The 27,085-nt window shown below is 41.1% G+C and overlaps 1 protein-coding gene across 1 annotated transcript; it reads right to left on the reverse strand.

Moving 5' to 3' along the window:
- Window positions 1–987: 987 nt before the first annotated feature.
- slc6a1a (solute carrier family 6 member 1a) lies at window positions 988–6,834 on the reverse strand. Its single transcript, XM_073470148.1, has 14 exons — window positions 6,603–6,834; window positions 6,188–6,319; window positions 5,944–6,044; window positions 5,711–5,820; window positions 5,428–5,560; window positions 4,591–4,725; window positions 4,387–4,490; window positions 3,660–3,784; window positions 3,390–3,502; window positions 2,586–2,717; window positions 2,283–2,385; window positions 1,864–1,964; window positions 1,533–1,700; window positions 988–1,440 (listed from the first exon to the last, which is right to left on the reverse strand). The coding sequence occupies exons 1-14, from the start codon at window positions 6,832–6,834 to the stop codon at window positions 988–990; spliced, it is 2,142 nt and encodes a 713-aa protein (XP_073326249.1).
- Between the last annotated feature and the right edge of the window lie 20,251 nt (window positions 6,835–27,085).

A 27,085-nucleotide genomic window follows, 5' to 3' on the forward strand; every position in this document is an offset into this window, starting at 1 on the left:
CTCTGTTCTTCTTCTTCTTTTTTTTTTTTTGTTTGTCAGGAGACATGTCAGAAATTTTTCACTGATGTTCCTGAGGAAAGCATGCAAAACGTAAACAGGATTGACTGTCAGCATTAAGGGATAGTCGATGTTTGTAAATCACTTTTCTAACCCTGTGCTTTTTTTTCTTCTTTTTTTTCTTTTTTACTCGTACTTCTTTGTACCCTGTGCTTTGCCAACCGAACACTAAATGGCATAGTTTTTGCTTTTGTCTGCCTATTGATTTTGGTCCTCCATCACAACACATATAGTATAAAACATCCTAAAAATAATTCTAAAAATGTTTCGATCACATAAAAGTTTTCCCTTTTTTTTTTACTGAAAAAAAAGGAAGGAAAAAATAACAGTCTCTCTCACACACAAAAATCTTTTGCAACAAATACTGGTTTGCTCCAGAGCTCCTAAACATGAACTTCTTATTGGCATTGTGCTTACTCAGAGCTCCTCGTTCGCCTTGTGGCCTGTAGTTTACCTCACAGAGTGCAACATTTGGAAAAGAGACAACTGTGTGAGGTTTAGTAAACATCCACAATAAAATTGACGCCATCCCTCGCACGCTTCAATGATGTCAATTTTTGTTCACTACTTCATCTACTATATTCACACGGTATTTACTTGATTCATGAAGATATTCAACAAATCTCTAATCTATATCTCTATGTTTTTTTTTCTTTTCTCACAGTATTACACAGTATGTTTACATTTTTTTATTCAGATTTATGGTTGTATTTGCGAACACTAACAGTCTTTGATATTGTTTTTCAGAATGCAAACCAACAATAAGACATCATTGGCTTGGGTTTTACAAATGCAGAAAAATTAAACATGGTTTGAAAATCTATTTTGATCACATATTGCCCCTGGAGGTAGGTGAATCAATTAAAATCTTGGAAGTCCTTTGTAATGTTCTCTTTTTGTCTACATGCTCCATGAGGGTTTCTTTGTTGTCTACACGTTGGCCTCGGCATTGGTCAGGTTAGAGGTCGGGCTTGTCGGGTTCGGGGGGTTAACGGGCTCCGTCGGGCTGACGGGGTTGGGTGGAGGGCTGGTAGGGCTAAGAGTTGTGGTGGCGGGGTTAACTGGACTGGCTGCTGTAGTGGTGGTGGTGGTGGTGATGGTAGCGGTGGGACTAGTTGCCGGGTTCACCGGGCTAGTGGCGGCGGCAGGTGGATTTGCTGGCGGGGGAGTCGGGTTAGCGGGGCTCACGGGGCTGGTTGAGTTGACAGGAGCCGGAGTGGTTGGGCTTGCGAGGTTTGCCGGAGCTGGGTTGGCGGGGCTAGCGGGATTGGCTGGATTGGCAGGGCTGGATAAGTTAGCGGTGTTGGTCTCCGCCTGCTGCTCGGGTCCGTTCTCCTGAGGTCGCCTGACAACTGCAGGAGGCTGGAGCATTATCCGAAGTCGCTGCGAGAGAAATTACATGAGAGAAGTAGTCAGAATAGATCTTACGCTAAAAATCTAACGACAAAAGCTAGCAAACCAAACAGACTCTTCACCTCTTTGTAAGTGCCCTTGAGTCCGAGATACATGTAGACCATGTATCCTGGTATGAGAACCATGGAGGAGAGTGCCATGAGCCAGCCCACTCCTTGACCCCAGCCTGGGAACACATAGTCTCCCATTGTGAGAGGAACCATTTGTATGGCGCTGAACAGGAACACCCCCTGTGGGAGACATGAGACACTTTATGCATCCTGACACCACTGACTGGAGGCAGCGCTGTCTCAGCCTGACATGGCCGCAGGCAGGTAATATTGACTTTATTTATTGTTTCATTTTTCATGTCATGACTTTAGATGTAGGGTTGTATTAGTGCAGAGCACTCACGCCGACAATGAGAGGGGTGAACACGACCCAGCACATCTTCCACCATATACAGGGCTTGTAGCCAATCATCTCCTGGATGTTGTCGTAGAACTTGTTCACACCTGCGAGACAAATGAATCTATGATCAAAATATTCATATCCAATTTATTTCAATTTGCTGCCGGTCTGCCACGCATGTTGATGAGGACGGTGAGGTGGAACACATGAGTGCTCGCGACCTTGAGGCTGAACGGCGTTTGAAGCTGCACAGATATCTCTGGATAGGTGTGATGCTTTCTAACCTTCACATTTACCCCGACTTTTGAAATATGCGATATTTCCATTTCCTCTTTTGTTAAATTGCAAAGAAAAAATGCACATTTTGACTGATAGTTTTATATTTGTTTTGCTGTATTGCATGAAATACTGATGATACACACCGTAGCACCAGGATATGGAGATGCATTCAAAGAAGACCAGGAACAGCAGACACATTCCACTGGCAGAGTAGTAGTCAAACAGTTTGAACACATAGAGTCCGCCCTGGTTGCAGAAACATAGACATAAAAAGACTTACAGATACAGCATAAAGTCAAAATTTAAATAGCTTCTTGCCCTTTAAATAGATGCATAGATTTTACTCCTCTTATCTCTTAATTACATCTTTCAATCCCATTACTCATTCGTTTAATCTCGTACCATTAGTAGTCAGTGGTAACATAAGAGATCTGCCCTTGCTGTACCTGTGTGATGTTTGAAAGTCCGATCACATAGGACACCAGACAGACACATGCGATGAAGATCTCTCGTCTACCCCTAAGAGCTCTGGGAAACTCATCCACCAGAGCGGTGATGAAGCCTTCGACGGTGCAGAACTGAAGGACACAATCATAGAAACGGCATTAAGCATGAGAGGGAATTTGTGCACAATTTGCATCTGCTGCTTTTATGTCATTTAACAGAAATATTCATTATTATTATTTTTTGTAGCCTCTGTGAATATTTTGCTGAATGTATTCTCCAGCAAAGAAGTTTTGTTTTTGCAGTTAGGCTGACTGATGATGAGAGATGACAAAGAATTGCAGTGTGCACCAAAGCATGGGACAAAAACGCTAACGTAATCTTCTGAATGACCAAGCATCCACTTCTTGGAGGCCATTTTGGTAATAGCTCTGTTATGCAAAGGCTCAGTTGCTGTGACATTCAGAATGGAGTTTAAAATGAATGTTTTTTACTTTGAAGCGCTGGTGCTCATAGCCAGCGTATAGCTGCATGTATGCATTTTTTTTTTTCCAGTCACTGTGGCCTCATTCGAACCCAAATAAGCGCAAAAGAAAGAAACCCAGACAGCTAAACCTGCAGGCACATGGAGGTGATAAAGTTGCATTAAAAAGACTTGACAGCTGATGTCAGAGCTCAGCTATATCTGTCCACAAGGAGCAAATTGCATGCTTATCATGCAAAGAGCAGGGGTGAGCTGCATGATATGTACCTGCATTTTAAATATTTAGGTCAGCCCATGAGCAGATCATCTCCAAGGCCCTTACCTGGCTGTCTATCCCCAGCATGAGCAGCATGGAGAAGAACAGAATGGCCCAGAGAGGAGACACAGGCAACTGGGTTACAGCCTCCGGGTAGGCCAGAAAAGCTAAGCCAGGACCTGGATGGTAAATAGGAAAATAATATCTCATCAGGGTCTGCAAACATGTATTTGCAGGGAAGCGATGACAAAAGCAATGTTTAGCAGTCAGTCTCAATGACCGTGCATGTTTCTCATGCAGAGAACAGACGAAGGCATTTATGCAATCTGTAGTTACCTGAAGCTGCTACGTCGGCAATAGGTCTCTTTGTCACATTTGCCATGAAGCCGACAATAGAGAAGATTACAAAGCCTGCAAACATGCTGGTACATGAGTTGATGCAGCACACGATGACAGAGTCTCTGGGGAGAGGAAACATAAAATAGTCCTGTTGTCAAAGATTTAAGTTGACTTGTTTTCTTCACAACGGGAAACACTAAGATCTGAACGGGCGGCTGAGAGAATGAATCACTGCTATTAATTCCTTTTCATCGTACACGTTTGGCAAAAACACATTTCCATCGTTCGTGACAGACGTGAATAGATTTAATTTAAAAGACACTCGTGACAAATAATAAAAAATGTAATAAAAGATGAAGAAAGATGGCCGCATTTGAAACAAGGCCGCAGTATGAACGCAACTATTTTTATGTAACTGATTGTTTATGTGACCCAGAACTATGGGGCTGCTGGAGAAAACACTCAGGCTTCGCAATCATAGTTGTTGTTTTTTTTCCTGCAAGAAACAGCCTCCTCTTTAAGATTGTTATTATATTTATGCCAGCAACTCACATTATTAAGACCCTTTAATGGCTCTTACCAAGTATCCTTGACCGAGGTCTTAAATATGGGTGAATATGTAGCAAGATAGCAGAAATTTAATCATTGCCATTTTCAGCTATTACAATTTTCTCTCATCTCTGAAATTCAGATTACCTCCACTCAGTTTTTTCACTGGTCTTACCTGTAAACATTATTATTGAAAGGGTTATAGCTGCCCAGAGCTATAAGTGACCCCAATCCCAATCCATAGGAGAAAAAGATCTGGGTGGCTGCATCCAGCCATACCTGACAAAAGGAACACAGGCATTTAGCTGCGTGAGGCCGAACTCTGCTCACTCAAGCGTGCAGGAAAATAGGTATGAATCACACGATAATACGCCATTACCTCTGACTCTTTGAGTTTTTCAAAGTTAGGGGTGATATAGAACAAAATTCCATCTTTAGCTCCAGGTAGAGTCACCCCACGGATGAAGAGAATGAACAGCATGAAGTAGGGGTATGTAGCCGAGAAGTAAACGACCTATAAAAAGAAAAATGAGAGGCAGTTATCAGCAGGATGGATGACACCAGTGCACCTCCAGTAAATTTATGATGCATACAAAATTTGTAAATCTGGAATTCACCCACTATTCAGACATTCTCATGAGGCTCGTAAAGATTTTCTAGATTTATTTTCTTCCATCTCTTACAGACAAAAAAAAAACAAAAACAAAAGAGACCAAACATTCAGCAAAGAAATCACTGCAGCTTTCACTTTGAGTGTCTACGTGCAGTCATGACACTGTGCAAGCGAGTGTGAGTGCTGGGGGGGGTTATGAGCAAAACAAATTTTATTTGCCATGGTCACGTGATGCACCAGACTTTTCGAAATGTGGCACCACAAGGGAGGGAAACTGCTTCAAGTGGAGGGAGAGGACAAAACCAGATTGTAGCGTATGGCTGTGTGTTGCTCCTCCTATCATGAATCCACAGTCAGTGTAGACACTGTGTCAGGAGGATTGGAATTAGAGGAGCCACCATGAGGCAGAGTGGGATTAGTGAACATGAGTGTTTGATGTCTCTTCTCTTATTTTAAATCTGGACAATGCTGACTGCAATCTGAATGATTGATGAGGTGATATTAGATGGATTAATATTGCATTCGCTGTCACACACCATTCCTGATTGGGATCCAGTGTTGCATAGGAGGTCTTGGATACCCCGAATGTGGCAAACGTCTTACCTTCCCTGTCCAGCCAACCCCTTTCCAGATACAGAAGTACACAAGGACCCAGGCGATGGCCAGTGTTATCGCCAGATGCACTCGAATCTGGCCTGGTTTTTCCAAGCCATCGGTCATGTTATGCATGTTGCGCCTGCAAGTCAGAGCGAGCGACGACAAGACTATTATACACACACAGGGAAATAATCATGCAGCAGAGGAGGCTGTCTTTTATGGATCTCGGGGATGCATGCAGGATACTTTAAAGCTCTGAAAAAGCGAGAGAAAGCGGTCAATATCTTACTCCCAGAACTCCAACACTGAACTGGTGAGATTGGTGGTATCTGCAATGGAGTGGTTTGTGTAACATTTCTCTGTGTTCCAATCATTGTTACATGTGCTCCATGGAAGGTTCTGTAAAACAAAAAATTACCGCATATTTTTTTTTTCTCCCCCTCTTTAAAATGTTGTCAGAGGCTACAATTCCTCATGAACTAATATATAACAACCGTGACCCTGTGCTGGGGTAATACTTACAGTGGTGAAGGAGTTGTACAGGTAGTAAATGGCCCAAGAAATGATTACAATGTAGTAAATGTTAAGCCAGAAGGACAGGACAGCTGCTGCAAGGCCCACACCTATCACACAGACATGAATTAGGCAGCGTAGTAAAACTACAATTGGATGTGTGTGTTATGTGGCCTCCATAAATCCTGATAATTTAATAATAATATTTCACACAGGCCTGGTATAAATATTTAAGTTGCAGTGAGGTGTATACCTTTAAACATAGGAGCCAGTTTCCACACACCAAGCCCTCCAATTGAGGTGTATTGACCAAGGGAGCATTCCAGTAGAAACAAGGGGACTCCAGCAAATATGAGAGTCAAAAAATAGGGAATCAAGAAGGCTCCTGGATGGACAAAAAGTAGATCAAGTTATACATTTAAAAACAAAACAAAGAAAAGAAAAAAAAAGACCAATCTTTGGCTCAAACTGCACTGACGCATTACTTAAAAAAAAAACAACACAGCACAACGTCAATTAATTAGGGTTGCAAATGTGGGTGATATTCTCATTCTATTCTATGTCATGTCAACCGACACGGTCAATTAAGATAAGCTCGACTATGTGCATCATGGAGCTGACTGGGCCGTGCAGTTCTGCTTAAATTAGCTGTGAGAAATAGTGTTTACCTCCACCGTTTTTTCCACAGAGATAGGGAAATCTCCACACGTTCCCCAGTCCAATTGCATAACCCACACACGACAGGAGGAAATCAAATCTCCCCCCCCATGTTTCTCTGTCAGGCAATGCCTTTTTCTGCTTCTCGGGTTTCACGTCCAGTGACTTGGGCTTGTCATTATTAGTGGCCACCTCGTTCAGTTCTGTCACTTGTCCATCCGTTTTGGTGCCGTTCGTCGCCATGTCTCTGGATTTGGCAGAGGTCCTGGCAGTCGGACGGGAGGCTTCAGCACCAGTCCACGTAGACAGCAGCTTCGCGGTTTTTAGACCTAACCTTTAGGACCAAATGTCTGGAGATGAAGCCTGTGCACACACGGCTCGCCAGTCGCCGTTAACCTGGAATCGTGAATAGAGCATTTTTTTGGTCGTCGTTTTTTTTTTTCTTTTTTTTTTTCAGGAGGCGCTGAAAATGTGGTTACTTGTGAAGCAAATATGACACATTTTGCACTACATGCATTCACTCCTCGGCAGGTGCAGTAAATCAATATCAATTAAATCCAAACACACACTGTGATACGGGAATATGCAGTCAAACGTAGATTAAAGCATCTCGTGAACATTTGGCTCCCTGACAAAATTTTCATTCATACCACACTCAACAAACACCAAGAGAAAAAAAAAAAACAAAAAGAAAAAGAAAAACATCGATGGCAAAGTCATGTTGGACTTGCTCCCATAACTAAAACACACACGACAGATTGCGCGCAAATGCACAGCAGCCAAAACCAGATCAGCACACATGATAGCCTAAACAAAGTCTGCGATTAAATAACCCCAAAAGGGAAAAAAAATCCGTAATACTAACATCAACGAAAAAAGAGAAAACTTTAAGACAAATTAAAGGATCCAAAACATGCACTTCGAGCGCAAGACGCGCCGCAGCGATAGCAAATAGCCTATGAGAATTAAGCATAATCAAGTCCACCAATTACCACCTGCAGATTCTTCCAACAGTTATCCACACACAGAGAGGCAAGCAGCGGGGATACAGAGAGGTCTCAAACAAACTGGAACACAAAACGCACAGTGGAGACAAAGGGATCTCCAATGCGTAAAAGCTTTACGCATCAGGCTGCACAAATAGCCACCCCATTCTGTCCGATTAATTGAGAACCAAACGCGTTAATACACGCACGAGAATGCGTCTCGACATTTGCACCATCCAATAGACAATCAAACCGCGATCAATTCTGCATTTAATTGGCTATAGCATGTCGGCGCAGAGCGCATCATGCAGTCATTACGTTGACCACAGCAACATATTGACAGTCTCATTCAGGGTTTAATCGCACTCACTATCAGCTGCAAAGACGACAAAACCGAACCATGCATTAAGCAGACTCGTTCGTATGAGGGTTCAAACGCGCACAGAGAGGCAGAAAGAGAAAAAAAATCATGCAGCCAGTGTACTCACAATGGTTCTGTGGTCTGTGCCGCCGAGGATACGCTGCCTGCCACAAATCTCGAAACGAGGTATCCGTAGATTCCTCCTGTGGGTGAAGTTGTAAACTCCCAATATTTCTTGTAACATAAATAGATTTTACTTCCATTAAAAGACTTAAAGGGACCATGCAGCGTTAGAGGTGTCCAAGCAGGAGCTGTCCAGCGGGGAGCAGTGCTGAAGACCAGGAGGAGGAAGAAGAGGAGGAAGAGGAGGAGGAGGAGGAGGCTGAATCAACACGGGCAGCAGCCGCTTCGCCTTGTGCGACTGTCTAACATCAACAACCAGAGACTCAACTCCCATCCACACAGCCTCAATGTCATCTCAAAGTCGCCCCCCCCTCCTCCTCTTTCCCCTCTTCATCTTCTTCTTCATCCTCATCTATAGGCTGCACTGACATCGCACTTACAGCGCTTGTTTTATTGTCACTATTTCAAATTATTTTACTCTTTCCCTCCATTTTAATGAATACCAATACCGATGCATTCACACTGTTTTTGCCATGACCTCCCTCAGATAGGCAGGCAAGTTTTTTCTCACGTGTACAAACTGACTGACTCCTCATTTCAAAGTCATATTTTGAGTCTTTAATTCAGCTTTATTCCCCCCAAAACACTTTCAGGATTCACCTTTTTTAAAAATAAATCCCCAGCAACACAAAAGTGACCCCCACCCCAAAATGACACCCCCTCCCCTCCAGTTATAAAATGTATGGTCGAGGTGCAAAATGGAAACATATGGAGGATAATATAAGCGGCGTTATCAGGTCCCAAAACGCGTGTGTTGGGAAGGTGAGGCCAGTCAGCGGCTGTCTGCAAATCTGGCAAATTGTGATAAAGGGAGCCCGTCAATAAAGGGAGGGAACATTGGCTGGTTGTCTAACTCTGCCTGTAATCGTCCAAAGCCCGACGTCTTCCTCAAATGAGGGGATGATGTGCGAGGAATAAACTCGTGGACCATAAGCTCATAATTTAAAAAAAAAAAAAAGGAGAAGAAGAAATTGAAGGAATGAAAAGCACCGAGGGGGGCTGGAGGGGAACAACAACAACAACGTTCACATGGGCAGCAAATCAGCGAGGACTGGATCCAGCCGCGGATTTTTTTTTTATTTTTCCTCTTTTTTTCCCCTAAAGAAACCATCCGGAAAGTGGAATCAAGACGCAAACATTTCTTTAAGGAGCCCTTCGTCTGTTTGAGGCGCGACGGTAGGTGATCCCCAGCGTTCATAAATAGGCCCACTTGTTTGATTTACTTGAATATTAAGTTTTTTTTCTCCTCCTCTGCTCCCCTGTTTGTTGGCTCCTCGCTGTCTCTCCTCTAACTTCACTGTAAAGCTTTGGAGTTTGTGTTGTTGTCAAACTCCACGTGTCTTGGCTCTTTTTTTTTTTTTTTACCCCACCCTCCTCCTTTTCTTTTAAATGTCACCGAGGTCGAGGGAGCGCACTCCTGACTGTAATGTAAACCTGTGGAAGGAAACGCTCATCTGGCAGCAGGCTCTGGGGCGTTTAGACTTCCAGTGTGAATCTTCTATCACAGGCTGAGAGGGCACCAGATGGCAAACCAATGAGGGGTGAACTAACCTACTAAATGATACCACATGAAATGCAGCATTTAAAATCCCATCTGGGCTGCCGTCCCCGCGGACACGGAGTGTGAAACATGACACATATTTATACACCTGCTGATGGAGCACGCGGGCATGTCCGATAGGCTGGTGACATGTACGCACAGCCAGCTGACCTCCTAACCCCGCAGCTCGTGGTTTTTGATCCAGCTCAGCTGCCCTATTCACCCGCAGCCCCACGCTCTCTTAATTTCAGCTGGAAGCTCGTATTTTGGCTCCTTGTGAATGCCGTACGTGCTCCATTAGGCTGGGATCACTCGTCCCTTTTCTTGTAATGGCTTTTAGAGTATGTGGCTGAGATTGAGTCTTGGGTCAGCCTTCTTTGCTGGCCCACTGGCTGGAAAAATCATGTTATTGTTGGTGAGGTGGAGTTTCCTTGTCATTTTCATCGTGATTATGTTGTCAGATGTGACAGAACCAGATATATATGTATCTTTAATGTATTATTCCCAAAAATGTGGTGAGAAATATGACTGAAAGTGAGATTGAATGCTTTGTTTACAGGTTTGGTCAATACAAAGCAGAATAATCAGAATAAAAGCACTAAATATTAAATCAAAGATGAGATCAGAGGTGTCACGATATTCATGATAACCGTGATATTAAAACAAGAAATATTGATATTGTGTAAATAATACACATGTGATAATATCGTGTTAATAATACAGCGAATATCATCTTTTGTTTATGAGTTCATCTCAGTTGCTAGTAGTTGTTCTTTCTGTGCACTTTTGTTTTAGTCATCGACTCTCTCTCCACTTCCGTACACTCGTATTTTGAGGTTAATTTATTTGCCAAAAAAGACACAAAATCACACAGTAAACAAAGTGGAAGACAGATTTGATCGCTTGCATTTTTCCCCCAAAATTTCTGTGGATATCGCGATAATATCGGTATCGTGGATTTGTTTGCCCCACGATGATATTGTGACAACCTCGGATGAAATACTGAATAAATTCAGCACTTAAAATGTTTTTTAAAATGTGTTTTTCACTCAAGCTCAGGTAAGATGTCAAGAACGTGTAAGAATATAACAACATTTAATGTACCATTTTCCAGAAAAACTTCTCTATGTGACTCTTAACAGGCCTCTGTATGAATCTGCCCTCCATTTTCTCTCCCCTGACGTCTCTGCTTCCTAACAGCCATACCTTGAGATGATTGTTCTAAACTGCTCGATAATCTCTGTGCAATTCTCAGAGCATTTCTCAGCTTTCACAATGCATTTTCATGCACTCATATTCCTCAACACCAGGCTGCAATTTGAGGCCACAAAATGAACTAATTAGCATGATGATTAGTCATTAGTATGCTAATCATAAGCAATTCACATATTTTATTCATATTGTCGCAGGCTTGTTTTTCTCCTCTTGCTGGAATTGTGTACACATCCCGTTTTATTTTTCATTGCAAACATGCAAGTGGAGCTGGTGACTGCTGACAGTGAGAATGGTGGTTTTCTTCCCATGTAGTGCATCAGCGTTTGTATGTGCAGCAAGGCTACACATAAACGACGATGACACGGTGGTAAAGGATCCTCTTTTTCTGGATAAATGTGGCTGCGTAGAATCAAAATCCGAAAAGCGCAATTCAAAAACAAAACAACACTAAATATTTAACAAAACCCTTGTTTTGACAGCAAGTGAGGGGTTTTAATATATAAATATGTCTCATTAGGTAATCCCACAAAGAGTTTTTTCTTTCAGAAGCCTGGATGTGCAGCCTCTTTTCTGTTGCTGTCTGCTCTTTGTTTTCATCAGCCTCTAACCGTGATTGCTGCTGTACATTTTTCTTGACTTGTAAGCACTGAGAGAGTGCACCGCTGTGTGTGTGTGTGTGTGTGTGTGTGTGTGTGTGTGTACCACTTGTGTCTTGATGATAGAGGGATTGGCACACATGTATTTCACTGGGGAAGTAAGGCATAACTGGATAACAGCTCACACAATATTTCTATATAAACCCTCAATTTAATTTGGTCTTCCCTCCGCAGGGATGATTGATGAAATTTACCTCACACCTGCACGTGCTGCTCAGAGACACTTGTGACATTCCCTGTGTGTACGCAGCTAACGCTACATTGTCATCTCCGCGGCGTATATAGCCGCCGAAGACGCTGAAATCACTTCGAGGCTTGATGCTCTTATTTGTCTGTGCTTCCTTAGTATAGCATTTGTTTAGCATGACCTAAATTGCTGTGAAGTGAGTGCCTCAGCAGCTCTGTCTCGCCTCTCTCTTTCTCCCTCCCTACGTCTCTCTCTCTGTCTCTTTGTATGCCTCCTTTTCTCTTTCACTCACTCTCTCTCTCTCTCTCTCTCACGCGCACACACACACAATTTACAAACAGGCAAAACAAGCTGAGAGGACAGTTTTTTTTTTTTAATAACAAACAGCTTTTGCCAGATATTATTTACATGCGTAGTGAAGTATTGTGGGATGTAGGAATCAGTGAGGTGGGCTGGCCAATGATATTTCAGGAATGGTGAGTGAATCATCTACCAAATTTGTGGAGCATGCTCTGTTCATCTCCTCTGTGGTGTTTTTTTTTCTTTTCCTGATTTTACCTTCCTGAAGGGATCAACTATGCAAAGAAGTTAAACCCCACTGCTGCAAAAGACTTGCTTCTTCCTCTGTTGGGATTCTGATGTAGCATTTGCCACTCAGTCAAAGGAAATGCCGTTTCCACAAATCCAGGGAATTAGACAGCCGTGATTTAACATCCAGCCTGGGTGCTGCTTTAACATGTTTGGCATCAACACGTCAGCGTGCAACAAGCAGGACGGGGACGGGTACCTGTGCCGATCTGTTGACAGCCCTGTGTGACAGCCAGCACACGGTGTGGATTTAGTAAACATATGACCTCCATGATAACCAGTATGGGGGCACTAAATCGCTTCAAATTTTGTACATGTGTTGCTAGGCAACAGCATAATCGGTCTCCGTCTCTCCCTCCTTATATGGCTCTCTACTGGGATTGCTCTGCTGCTATCATTGAAAATGGTTAATTAACTTCTACAAAAAGTCCATTAATGGTGCAGATTAGGCTTCTGAGGGTTAAAAAGCACATCGAGGCGACGCAAAAAATCTACGCCGACATACAAATGCATGTAAGGGATTAAAAGGCCTTTGAAATGAATTATCCCAGCACCATGCTTATGGTTGTACTCGAGCAATAACAGCTTTAACGACTGCTATAAACAATATTATCAATATTGAAAAGGTTATGTGGCAAATTGGACATACTGGCTCCATCGCTGACAAGCTCATTTACAGAGATAATCTGTTAGGATTGATTCTCAAAATGAGCAAACACTTTAACACAATTACGAGGCCTGTTGTGATAAATAAATGCTACCCTGAGCTCACAACAATCTAAAAATAAGTAGATCTTCAAATGAAAAAAGAAACTGATACATAGAAATGGTGACCAACCATCGTGTCATGTTATTTTACCCTAGTTGCTAGAATTTTTTTAAATATAAATAATACTGAGATTTGGTTTAAATTCAGCCAATTACTATTCTTAAACCCTCTTGCCTCTCAAAAATATATTCAGTACGTGAAATATGTTGGGTCGCCGCAAGAATTCATAGAATCATTCATAGAAACGGAAAGGTGCACTAACATTTTCATCCATTACGTTTAAATTGTATGTTCAGAATACCTTCCCAAATTAATTGTTCACCCAACATAACATCAATTCTTAGAAATTGCAACACAGAATTTATTAGAGGTTCACTTTTGTCGTGTATAGTGAGCTGAAAAAATGAAGGAGATCACTCTAATGAATAAAATATAGACCTTAATTCTTCATGTTAACCTTCACTCTCAGGTTTTTCTAGTTTTCTTTAAATCATTATCACTCACTCACAGTAAGAACACACTGTATATGCAAATAACTGTGAGTCCAATGGTTGAGAACAGTGGGTGACACATTTCTTTTGTTTGATATATTGCAGACTACTCTATTCACACGTTGGAAAGCTCTGATTCCTGTGACTAAATCCCATTTTTGCTGAGGTCAGCCTCAGGTTTGGCACTGAACCTGAGCAATGATACTGCTATTCCTTTTTCTCTGATGGTATCTTTTTTATATTTTCTTAACGAGAATATATTACTTTTTTTTAATATAAATATTGTGCTTAAGTGATGGTCAGTGATGACGCTAGATAAGTGTGGATTTAAATCTTGTCCTTGGATGAGGATGGTAAGTGTGTAATAGAACAAGACAAAAGGCCCTCAGTTTGAATGGTTCAGTACATATGCCTGCTTGAGTTAACAGATATTTGAGATAAACTGATTTTTTTAATCCACCTCAATGCATGTTAATAAAATGCTTTCGCAAATTGATTAAGTAAATCTTATCATATCAAAGGGACAGTATCGGATAAACTAGAATTTAATTGTCTCTGGTTTTGTCTTTGTTATACGGCTCATCTTGCAATTAGGGGTTGCATTTCAGCTCCCATAATTCTTTGCTTGTTATGACCATCCAGTCCTCATGACAACCATGGCTACAGAGTGAAAGATAGAAAATAAAAAATAATAGGATTAAAGCAATTTGATTACAAATAAATGACAACCCACAATAATCACAATGCTGATAATTTGGGGGAGAAGTTGATTAATTATCATATTACTGAGTGCTATTTGAAGGGGAAAATGTAGACTGACTGAGGCTAACTTGACATAATCATTAGCTTTAGTGATGAGGATTACATTCTTAAAATTGCTGTCTATGAACTGTCAAAAATTGCATGTTTAACTTCACATCCTGCAGATTTAAAGGCAAACTAATCCATGCATTATAATCGGGAGGTTTTAAGTGTGCACTGAGAGAACCGTCTACATGTTGTGGTGGTGTAGAGTCAAACTTGGATGACAGAAAAGTTGTGGGTAACACTTTTCAATACAGTACAAAAAAATGTGAGTAGACTTGATAATTAATGAATCGTTAATAAGTAATTCATGAATAGCTGTGGTTCGAGGACTATATAGTAGATAATGATGAGGTCCTGGATACCAGATGAGGAGATCCAGTATAAATGAATCACTGGGTAATGATTAGTTCATTAATATTAGTTGTGTCTGATTAACTCTGAACCAGCTGCTTAGTGGCACACACTAGTGATGACTCATTATTTACTAATTAGAGAATTATTAGTTACTCTTCTGTGTCTTTCTTCATGATTTGTTCCTGATTAGCTCTGAACCAGCAGCTGAGTGAAATAAACTAATAACTACTCCTTAACTTCTTATTACTTAATCATTAGTTACTCTTTTTGTGCACCTTCAAGTAAATTAAAACATTATACTGAGTAGTTACCAAGTAGACTTAATAATTAAGGATTACTTAATCATTTGTTATTTTTGTGCCCTCTTAAGTAATTAATAATTAATGAGTCTACTTGGTAACTACTCAGTATTATGTTTACATCACTTGAAAGTGCAAAAAGAGTAGCTGATGATTAAGTAATTAGTTATTATTGAGTCTACTCGGTAACTACTGAGTATTATGTTTTACCTTACTAACTTGAGTGTTCAAAATGCATAACTAATGATTAAGTAATTAGTAGTTGATGAGTAGTTACTAGTTTATTCCACTCAGCTGCTGGTTCAGAGTTAATCAGGAACAACTCAAGTGGTCAGTATGTTAATTCACAGATATTTATTACCTAGTCATTACATTATAATACAGATTAATTAATATATTATCTCCCAGTCTGTTCTCCAGTAACTCAGCATTAGCTACTCATTAATTTCCCAGTCCATCCTGAGTCATTCCTTACTTGGTTACTGAGTAACTACTCACATTTTTGTGTACCTCAATTGTAACGTGTTACCTCAAAAGCAACAAGTTCATTCTGAAGGTTTTTGTTTTGGATCTGGCAGGAGGGTTTGCACGAGGGTCGTACATTACTGTGAACAACTGGCACATCAAAGACTGTACACCTGAGAGACCGGTGCACAAAAGGGGACAGCAGTGTCAGTGCACATAAAACATGCTTGCATCAGGGAAAGAGTGGGGAGTGAAGGGAGACGAAGGGTCCATCATCAGCATCACCAAATAGGATGGAGCCACGACATCGAGGTCTTTCAAAGCAAGCTTTGACAGAAGCCTGCAATCCTTTCCCACCACACTGCCCCTGCTAATCCCCTCCATTCAACCACATCACTATGGAAACTGACTGGATGTCTCACCCTTGCTGCCTAACTTGTGCCATCCAGCCATGTCTGCCACTGACATGGAGGTTGTGCGGTTAAATGCTGCCTGATGATCACCGTTCCACTGCACGCTGCGTGTCTCTATGCTGTGACATTATTTGCTGCCATATTGATGCAGGAGCATTAGGTTACTGTCCTTTAAGATCTAGAAGACGGCTCCAGAAGAGACAATTCACTGTAGTATGAGCTCAAAGGTTTGCAAGAGTAAGCACTTCAGCCTTCAAAAGAAAAACTTGGCTGTATGGTGGGGAGTTTTAGGTGGATGGAGCAAATTTTCATATTCCTGCGCCTGCTACCTATTTCATTTCTTTGCCTTTCCTCTGGCAAAATTGCAGGAGAATATTTGTCATGGTTTTAAAAGGTTTATCAGCTTCAAAGCTGAGGGAGCCAGTCGTCCAACCCATCAGTGAGACCACGCAATCCTTCCAGCACTGACAAGAATGGGTTAGAGCATGTGGACAAAATTCCCCAGCTAAGCTCCCAATTCAGAGCTTTTACATAAAGCTCGAGAAGCAAATTTGCATTTTGCCATTGACGTCAGCTTTAATCCATCCCGAACCACTTCTTCAACCCCCTCAACATCTTGTAGAAGAGCTTCAGTAATTGCTAATTGCATGAAAAAGATGGTTCTAATCACCAGCACCATCAGCCTGGTCAGCGCTAACACTGATAGCCTGAGATAAGCCGGCATCAGATGGAGAACAGAGCCCACAGGTAAACACAACCTAATCAGGCGAGTGAAAATGAAGCACGTGCTGCATGAATCTTGAGATGTTTCAGCCTTCTGAAATAAACCAGGAGAGCAACTTAATCACACCCACACTTATTTGGCCTGTCGCTGTCATCTTACATCTTCTCAAAAAAAAATGCCAAAAGCATGCCCGAGACATTAATTACCTGCCTGGGTGAGTTTGTGTCCCAAAGCTGATGCACATTGCCTGTTGAGCAGTGCCATCATGTGTTTAATTACATGTTCCTCTGCCCTTAAATACCTTACTACTGCATTATTATTTAATTATTTTTAGATCAATCACCTCGTCTATACAAAGTAAAAAAGCTAATTACAAGTCACTACAGCCCAAAGTCATTTAAACTGCTTATTTTGTCAAGAATTCAACACTGATGTGGAACAGAAAAGTAGTAAATCCTTATGTTGGAGTGCAGCTTCTCCAATGTATTTGATATTTTCACTGGATTACTGACTAATCAATCAATTAGCACAAGTTTCAACCCTGTCTCTGTGGTAATAATCTATTTTCAGAGCAAACTCTGATGTTGTCAAGTCAAAAAATGGTATTATATGATAGACATTGTTCTCAAAAAGTGTCAAGTGGCTGAAATGAAAGATTTGGGTTTTTTGGACTCATTTTGTTCATCTGACAATGAACCCTCGCTTTCATCAAAGAAATCGACTATAAGAGTTCGGGGTGGGTTGGACTGAAAATAGGTCAATTATGATAAAAAGAAGAAAAAAAAAGCTCGGAAAGTTATATTTTTTCCGTTAGTCACTTCCCCGGATTTAATTGCCATTTGTGCAATACATCAGCAAACAGTGAACTCTGAAATAAATAAATTATTCCCTTGATAAATTATTCATAAGTCATTTGTTCTTACAAATTCACATCTAGCAGTGCAACAATCAACACTATTTTAACATTTATGAGTGTGTGTTAGGACCAAACTCATTTGCTGTTGAGACATGCCGTTTTGATTCTGTCTCAGCGGAGGAAATAACATCTGGTCTAACGTGTTCGGCCAACTAAAACATTTTTCAAAATCCCAGATTTTGGGCAAATTCTTTTCTTTTTTTTTCGCAGCTGCAAGAAAACTTTCATGCCAGCACAAGCTTTCCCCAGACACAAACACACAATGTGCTTTTTGATTTGATCTATTCAGCTCTTGGAAGCTGTTAGGAAGCTGTGTTTACCTGTGGTATTACTTTTTGCTTTAAGTGTTAGCAACATGGCTACAGCTAACGGCTTGGCTACTGTCCAAAGCAAAAATCGACTGTTAGAATCCCAGTTTGACCTGGAAATCCTGATTTCAATGCTTTGAAAAGGCAAAGTAAAACACTTGATTGTATTTATATAGGCAGGTTTTGGTACTTACTGATCTAGGAGAGAGAATGCAAGCAGAGGAACAGACCTTGACACAATACCGGCGCTTTCCATCGAATGAACACCCATCCTTGTTTTACTTCAGTTTCTAACACTCTCTCTCTTCGCCTCCTTTGCCTCCTCCATCAGCGGAGTTCTTTGTCTTTTGCAATGCAGAGTTTCCACAGTTATTCCAGTTGTTGGATCGGATAGCAAAAGGGAACAATGGCATTTCCTGTTTCGATTGTGCAATGCTATTTGCTGCAAATCCTTCATTTTTAGGGGAAAATAGAGCCCGGTTGTGGGCCAGAATAGCATAATGAAAGTGAGGTTTATAGGGAACCAATCTATACATGGATGGTGTCATTTTTCTACAGCCATTACACCGTGCAATCACTGTTTACTCCAGAATGATAAGGTAAAGCAAAAAAGTGGTCTACTGCCAATTTAAAGCAACACTACGTAGAAATTGGCATTTTGTGCGATTTGGCATCCCCCACAGTTTCTGAGTGCAGCACCACTGTTGTAAATACAAATCCCAGGTCTGTAACAACTAACCTCAAACAAACCTCATGAAACCATAACGATGTTATGTGTTGAAAACTTGTATGTTGAAGAAAACATGTGTGTAACGCTGTGATCCTACCCTCTCACTGAAGTTACATAGTGCAGAAACAAGTGATAGGGGGGGCAAGTGGCTGAGACAGAGACACCATTCACCCTATTACAAGACACTGTACCATTAAAAGGATTTGGAAGCTGATTTTTAAGGTTAAATAAAGTTACATAATGTTGCTTTAAGATTGAGAAATCTCCTTTTTTAGGAAACGCTAACGGCAGCTGCTTGAGATACCCCCGCAGACATAGGGGATATATGATCACACCATTATTCTGTAGCGTTTATGAACATTGTAGCTGTTTGTTTTTTTACCAGCTGTGTATGTGTCATCTGTCATGAAGCCATGCTGACTATTGCCTGTAAGGGCAATTTAAGATTGTATGACACTTGATATATCACAGTGACCAACACTCTACATGAGTAGCATGTATATTTGCCTTGATGACAATCCAACTGTATAGCCTAGCAAGCATGCTAATGTTTGCTAAGTTGCACTGTACAGAAGGTAAAGCAGAGGCTCATGGGAATGTCATTCTTTGTGCAGGTATTTGGTCATAAACCAAAAAGTATTGAAAGAAGCTGTTATATTTCATTTCAATTTCAAAGCAGTTCATAAAACAGTTGTTGAGATGTTCTACAAAAATCCACAAATGTGAACCTTGTGATGAAGCTAGAAGAAAAAAAATGGGATAACCAAATTCATTAGGATTCGTTATGTGGAAAACATTCATTTATTTACAAAATTTCACAGCAATCCATCTGGTAGATGTTGAGATACTTCATAGAGGAAGTGAGAATTTTGACCTGCTGGGGGCATTAGGTGAATAAATTCTGTTTATGGTCCATCCTCTGAAGGCAATGAACAACACAAACATTTCTTGGCAATCCATTCTCTAGTTGTTGAGATGTTTCAGTCTGGACCAAAGTGGCAATCTGACTAACCAGATCTGCCATTCCTGAATTTATAATCTTGAGCACTGAATTTCAGTACTTTGCTGTGGAGTTACAGAGAGGCTGTCTAAATGATTTCCAAAGCTACCAACAACCTGCCACAGCATATCCACAATGGCATATTTATACAAAATACATCTGTGTGAAAGCACATGTACTTGGCAAAGCCATTCACTCAGATGGGAGAAAGGGAACAAACACACAGATGGAGGGAGAGACAGGAGGTAATGCTGAATCTCCTGGAGGAAAAAGATCCAGATGCAAAACATCTGGAAAGAGGCACCGACAACCAACTGGGAAACAAAGGGTGCAGGATGGCCGATGGTCGAGCACAGAGAAGACTGAATCAAAAGACAGGACTAGGAGGAGAAAATAGGTTGAGAGAGAAAGAGAGTGAGAGAGGCACACAGCTTGGATGCTCATGTGCTTGTGGTGCATCAAACAAACAGAGGGTGAGGGAGGTGCAGTGGTTTTCAGAAACTTCACAGTGTTCTTGTTGGCAGGACAAACATTGAATAATAATACTAGCCTTAATAGATTCACCTACAAAGTCAGACTGTCTGATATCAGCAGGGAGTATATTCTGGAGGAAGGGAAGAAGGCCAAGAACAAAGCCCTGAGGTACTCCATGGCCCAATCCCAATACACCCCTACCACTTGGCCCTTAGGCCTCCATTTTGTGCGTTCATGTCCAGGGGTAGGGTGTCCCAATTCTCGCTGGGATAGTCGGAAAGGGTGAAGCGTTACGCCTACATGGCCCTCCAAACGAGATATTTTCAGAGGCAAACTTCCAACCAAATGTTATAAGACCCCCTTTTCTTGATACCAAGCATCAATCAATCATTACCAGCCGCTGATGACTCGGTAGCTGCCAACTAGCTAGCTAGCTAATGTTGCATTGTTATTGCTGATTTGAGCATGACAGTCCAGCATTTTGATGTTTTTTTAATGTTGAATGTTGAAGACTCTGCTGTTGCACTGCTCCTCTAACATCACTGCAGGCTGTCAGGGCAGGAAGATGGGTTGCTAACATTAGCCTATAAAGCACCGCTAGTGGCCAGGTGATGACACAGTGTTCTTTTTAATTTGATGACTTGGTTGATACTGTGAGGTTGTGCAGGAAACCCGAATTCAGAGCAAATTTTAATATAATAAGTGACTTTGACTAGATCTGCAATTAATACAATTTTCCACGTTCCCATGAAATTCCACCTGGCCAACAATGGCTGATGCTGAATGCTTATTTGTCAATTTGACATAAACGTTTAATATAAATCCCAAACTAGTTAGACCACCCTTTGCCTCCACGCCCATGGCTTAGCAGTCTCGCCAGTGTGCTTTGGCTTCTTGTTCTATCCGAGTTATTTCCTCCATGATCTCCCATGTCTCCCCATGGCACAGTAAACCACATTTTATTTAGAGAGCGCTGGATTTTCCACAAGCAAAGACCAGTTGCGGACTGGAAAATTGGTTTGTAGTTGCCCAATTAATCAGTGTGATGAGTGTTTTAGCACATGGGCAGATATTCCATTAGGGGCTTTTCCACTGGGGGCTTTACAGAGTTTCTGGATTTTTGGACATTTGTCAACATCTATTTTCTCGCTGGCTTCCTTTCCCAGCTGTGTTTGTCCTTCCATCAGTCCAACTTATATTTGACTGTGCTTCTATATATGTGAAACATGTTTTTTGCTTTGATTTATTTTCGTGTGTCTACTTGCGCACACAATTTTTGTGGCCTCCATGCAGAATAATTTCGGTGCCTTTGCACATAAGTTCAAATGCATTAGCACTCAGAGGTGGAAACATTAAAGCATGCAGGATAAATGCAAGACCCTGAAGCCATTTTAGGGCAGAGAGACACATCCACAGTAGCGGCACTGCAGTTGCGACAGAAACTGCCCTTTTGATTCAGCTGAGGAGGATGATGCTGTTTAACCTTTTGCACTTTGTGGAGTAAAGAACATGGATCACAATTTGTTTTATTAGAGAAGCTGTGCAGACGTGTTAATGCGCCGCTGTCACTGTCAGACATGACATGTATGAAGACAAACCCAGAGGTTGTGAGTATGTGCCACATGCCTGATGGTACGTGTGTTGGTATATCTGTATCTCCAGATGGCACATAAGCTTGTGTACTAAAGCCGTGTGTGTTTGTGAGTGAGTATGTATGGATGCTTGTAGAAATGTGAATGATCATTGCAGTGTGTGAGCAAAGTGACGCAACACCTCCAATGTATCCATCCCCTAAAATGGGACAGATGCATGAGCAAGAGATGAAGTCACATAATTTAGTTGTTGGCAATGGCATCAGGAAACATTGACCTTTTGTTGGTTCCTTGAGGCCACGAAGTGAGTCACATGACAGCCGGATATTTACAGTGCCTCCTGTCACTGGCCTTGTCAAATCACAGCACACTTCACTGAAGCCTAGTAGGCCTCAGGCTGGACTTCAGCTACACAGACAGATGCAAAGGTGTTTTTTTTCCCTCTTTTAGCCCGAGTGTACTGCAACCCTGAATAACACGGAAGAACACGAGGGCATTAGGGGACGTGCGTGTATGTTAGTGTGCGTTTGTGACGGACTGTGTTTGCACATAAGAGCAGGAGAGAAAGTGAGACATACAAAGGGAGACACAAACTGTCTGCAGGACTAATGAATTTCAGGCCAATTTATCTTATGAATGAGCCTCTGGAGGGCATCCATCCCCAGACAGTTCCATGAATTGTATAACGAATAAAACTGTACTTCTGGAGCCACATCTCACAAAGGGCAAAGCAGGAATCGTCCAAAGTTGTTGTTTGACTTGAGATTAAACAAACAACGCATGAAATGACTAAATTAGAAGCCCAGTTGACAAGATAAAATGTTGGCAGCTAACACTTTTGCAAACCGCTTATACTCTCACATTTGAACAGGTCAGTGTCTGCTTACCATGACATTTCCACGAAACGTGTCATATCACATTTACATCACGTTTTCCTGACCTGACTTTCATATAAGGAGGCAAAGCGGATGGTTGTGAAGTTCGCAACTGCGTTTCAACATGTGTTAAGCCACTAGATATTTGTGACAAGGGAGCACTGCCTTTTAATATCTGTAACCGTCGGACCACTGGATATTTTTAAGGAGACCTTGGGACATTTCCAGCCATGTGTGTTGCAATAAAAAATATTTTTGACGAGCGGTCAGCACATCTCCAGCCGTGTTTGTGATGACAAAACTGGGTGTTGAGACTTTGGAACATTTAGAGCCGTGTTTGCGCGGTTAGCGCGTTAGCAGCACTGTCACAAGATTAAACGTAAAAGTCAAAGGTCAGATGCAATTGTAGGGGGGAGATGGAGCGCCATTTTTAGTGGCTGAATGTTATCAATAACACCTTTAACAAAAATAAATCTACAGTTTCAACTTTATATTGCAGAAATTTACATTGCCACCATTTATTCTGGTAATTGGGTTTAAAGTATACACACAAAGGTTCTACTAGACTCCATCGCTCTTCATTACTTTAAGTCCTTATTGAGAAAATTTAGCAGATCTCACAGTCTGGCATGCCTCTACCTGCCACTAAGCCCCAAATGTTAAACCAGTAAATGAGATAACTTTGTTTTAATTTCCTTTTCTAACAAAGGCGAAAAATGAGCCTAAACCTCTCTCTCTTGTGTTCCTATTTTATGGTGAAAGCTAGGCTGCTTTTATCAGTGTATTGTGACATAGAATCTGGCTTGGTGCAGCTTTAATGCTGACAGTCTGTTCAAGGCGCAGGCAGTATCCCAGTTAGAGCCATTTCAAAACAGTTTCTCTTGGAATCAATACACAGAATACAGATCAGCTCTGGCCAAAAAGCAAATACCAGGACAGAAATACAGCACCTAGCTTATGAGAACAGAAGTTACAGCCATGCTAAATGCTCTGTGAGGCCGTACTGAGGCACACTCATGCTTTAGGCTAAATACTAAAGTCAGATTACAATGGCAATGCTCGTATGCTGATGCTAAGCATGTGTAATGTTTACCATGTTCACCATCTTTGCTGTGCATGGGAAATGTAATTTGAATTTCAATTTTGACCCGCAGTAGATGAAGAGGATCACCAAAATATAATCCTGTGGAGAACACAATATCTGAAGCAAATTTTGCAGCAGCAGCCGAGTTCTGGAGACATTACACATTCCAAAAATGGCATCTGTCAAATATAATATGGCCTGCTGGTTGCGCAACAGGAAAAGTCTGTGTTCAAGTCTTTCAGATAGTCTGCAAACCATGAATGTCAGTGCAACGATTTATGCCAATTCATGCAGTAGAAGTTGAGATATTTCACTGGATAAATGACAACTTTGACCTGCTGGTGTAACTAAAGGAAAAGTCAGGGGGTCCCCAAGGCCATTAGGTGTCATCCCTTGGAAAACATCAGGGTGTCACGACACGGTTGTCCAGACATTTCTCTAAAACACACACATTTTTTCAAAGTTTCCTGTCGTGCCTCAAAACCCCTGATGAACCTTTTTACCTCCATGAAGGAGGTTTTGTTTTCACCCGTGGCCGTGGTTGGTTGGTTTGTCAGGCAACATGTACGGATTTTCACCAAACTTGGATGAGGGATGGGTCTCGGGCCAGAATAGACTCTATTAACTTTTGGTGTGGATTTGGATAAAATGACGGATCCATGATTTTTTTTTTCTTTCTTTAACATTGCAAGACAGGACGTTTTTTTTTTTACATCTTCGGAATTATGCATGGATGAAAACAGGCGTATTTAGTTGAGTGAGTACAATTTGATGCCGATCTTAATGAAGATCGATTGTTCTTCCTCAACACAATGGAGATTATGATTCCATCTGCATTGCTTTGTCGTCCTAGTGGTAAGCTGTTATAGATCTGGTGAACTTTATGGTTATGGTTATGGGAAAATTATGGTTAAGCAGTAATGGGTGGTTCAACATTTAGATTAATACAGGACTTTCAAGTTTGTTATTGGATTAGGCTTGATTGAGTCAAAGGGCACTGTGCGGCCTTGTGTAGGTATGCACACTACTGAGTGCCATTCTAGTTAATATTGGAATGCATGACATTTTTTATCTGCATTTTATACACATAAATTACCTTTGTATGTATTTTCCAATAGGGCCCCTGTTGATGAACCAGTAAATGATGATTTCACATTTTTTTTATATTTAATGTATTTAATGGTAAAGGTATGACCATCTGCAATATTAATGTTGCTACTGTTAATGGTTTTCATTATCATTCTCCATTTTCAACTTTGATTGTGCTCAAGGAGGCAACTGGCAATCTAAAAATGGGATGACAGTGGTTGGAGGAGTACAATTGTGACCCGCTTTTCCTCAATATACTCGCCATAGAGTTAAAAATGTAATATTGAAGTTGTACCAGTGTTCATTTGACTCAGGAATGTCTGAAACATTGTCAGAAACCCTGAGGGCCCATGATTCCATTTCAGAGAGCTGCTATTTGAGGGGAAGAGGAGACAGCAGAGACACTGACAAATCCAACATGGGTGGTCGTGTGTGCACGCAGGGAGAATTTTTACTAAGACAGACAGCTCTTGTTATAGGATACATTTATAAATGCTTAAAAATATATGTTGTTATCATGCACTTGCCTCGTATATTGCCGTATATATTTGTGGCATTGACTATGCATCCATCCACCAACCCCACTGCTGTGCAGCATTGCCAGATATGGAAATGTTAAACTAATGTACCAGAGGCTTAATTATCTCATTTTGGGGAAAATTATTGTAGATGAAAATGAGAACAACAGGTATAAATGTGCAATTTTACAGATCACATATTTAAAATGAAACACCGGCCTTACAGGTGCATTCAAAATAACTTGATTTGAACGCAGCATACCTTCACGAGAAAGTTCAAGTGTCACCTCCACGTCCCCACAAATGGATATTGAGAAACAACAGCCGTGCTCACGATTCATATTCATCATCATAGCCTACTTCAAACACGATTGGCTGAAAAGCGGTCACGTGAGGCCTAAAATCCATATTTTACTATCTTGATCAAGTGAAATATTCATACATTGTGACATGATTGATCATACATCGTACAGAGGGCAGACTTATCAAACAAATACAGCAAGTGTAATTATCGTTCATCTGGCACAAAAATGCTGCTGTATCTTTTCCACTTTTTCAACATTTATATGATTATCAGCAGACTATATTGTGTGTTCCAAAACCACAATGTCCAGTTTGAAACATTTATATTTTATCTCCACTCTAGACACCTAGTAGAAGAAAATATTTCAATCCAGCAAACATAGAGACATTGATAAAGTGCACAGTTCTCTATCTTCAGCGACGTGTCCTTAGGGCACTGTACAGTGGAAGTTTCCTTGCTTATGAACGGTATATAAAATAAAATGTATTTTTATTATATTAAGAGAAATTATGACTACAAACATACACACCCCGCATTAAAAACAAAACAAAACAACATTTAAAAAAGACAGCAACACACAAAAAGCCAAACTAGACAGAGATTGATACAACAGTGTTCCAGCCTGAATAAAGCATATTGTGAAGAACAGCACAACTGGATGTCAGGCAGCAGGGAATTCAGCAAAGACATGGGACACTTAAGGTGTCTGATAATTGGGCCCCAGGAACTCAAATCATTCATGAAAACCACGTGTGTTCCTCGGGAGCCTCTCAAGACGTATCCCTGAGACCAGTTCCCTTACCCATGAAGAAACAAGGAGCGCTGGTAGCCTTCCATTCCTGAAGAATTATCCTCTTTGCTACGAGCATACCAAACATTCGACTCTGCTGTCGTATGTGTCAGTGCAAGAGAGGCTTCAGAACAGACAAACAAGGCAATTGATGTGTCAGGTTCGGTCTATAAATCATAGATTTTACAGAACAAAATAGAGATATCCTGCCAGAAAGGCACAATCTTCAGACAAAGACAAAATATCTAACTGTCGGGTAATGATGCTCAGAACTGACCATTAATCGTCTGACACATGGCGCCTATATGCACCTCTATTTACGTACATTATCAAAAATCACTAACATAACATTCATTTTGATCTCACAGGGACAGGATGATGTGGCTCTATGTAGACACATGCAGAGACACTCACGTGCACGCAAACGTTTTGGCACAGAAAATGTGGCCACTGATGTGTGTACTGATATTATTTAATATTAAAAAAACATTGTACTCCTGTCTAGATGAATAGTTAGCAGCAACTAGTGCAGCATTCATTAAAGAGCCAAATTGGATTCTTAATGCACATGAACACTTTTTATTTTATTTTTTACAACACTGCCACTACAAAGCTTGTTCGACAATAAATCTGGAGACTGAATCTTGACCGCTCCTTTTGCTGCCACATAGAAGAAACACAATTTCTCTCTTGCTCGGAGCGAACTTCATCCGCCATATATCTGAAAGGAAATCTTTTCTGGGTGTCTCGTACACTATTATAGAGGTTGAAGGGGA

Source organism: Pagrus major, chromosome 7, assembly GCF_040436345.1.
Source record: "Pagrus major chromosome 7, Pma_NU_1.0".
Lineage (NCBI taxonomy): Eukaryota > Metazoa > Chordata > Actinopteri > Spariformes > Sparidae > Pagrus > Pagrus major.

Excerpts from the sequence above, each read along its gene's own strand:
- slc6a1a (XM_073470148.1), bottom strand. The coding sequence starts at position 6,834 with ATGGCGACGAACGGCACCAAAACGGATGGACAAGTGACAGAACTGAAC. Across the intron at positions 6,320-6,602 it reads CTGTGGAAAAAACGGTGGAG|GAGCCTTCTTGATTCCCTAT; the intron begins GTAAACACTATT and ends TTGTCCATCCAG. Across the intron at positions 3,503-3,659 it reads TGCCGACGTAGCAGCTTCAG|GTCCTGGCTTAGCTTTTCTG; the intron begins GTAACTACAGAT and ends TTTACCATCCAG.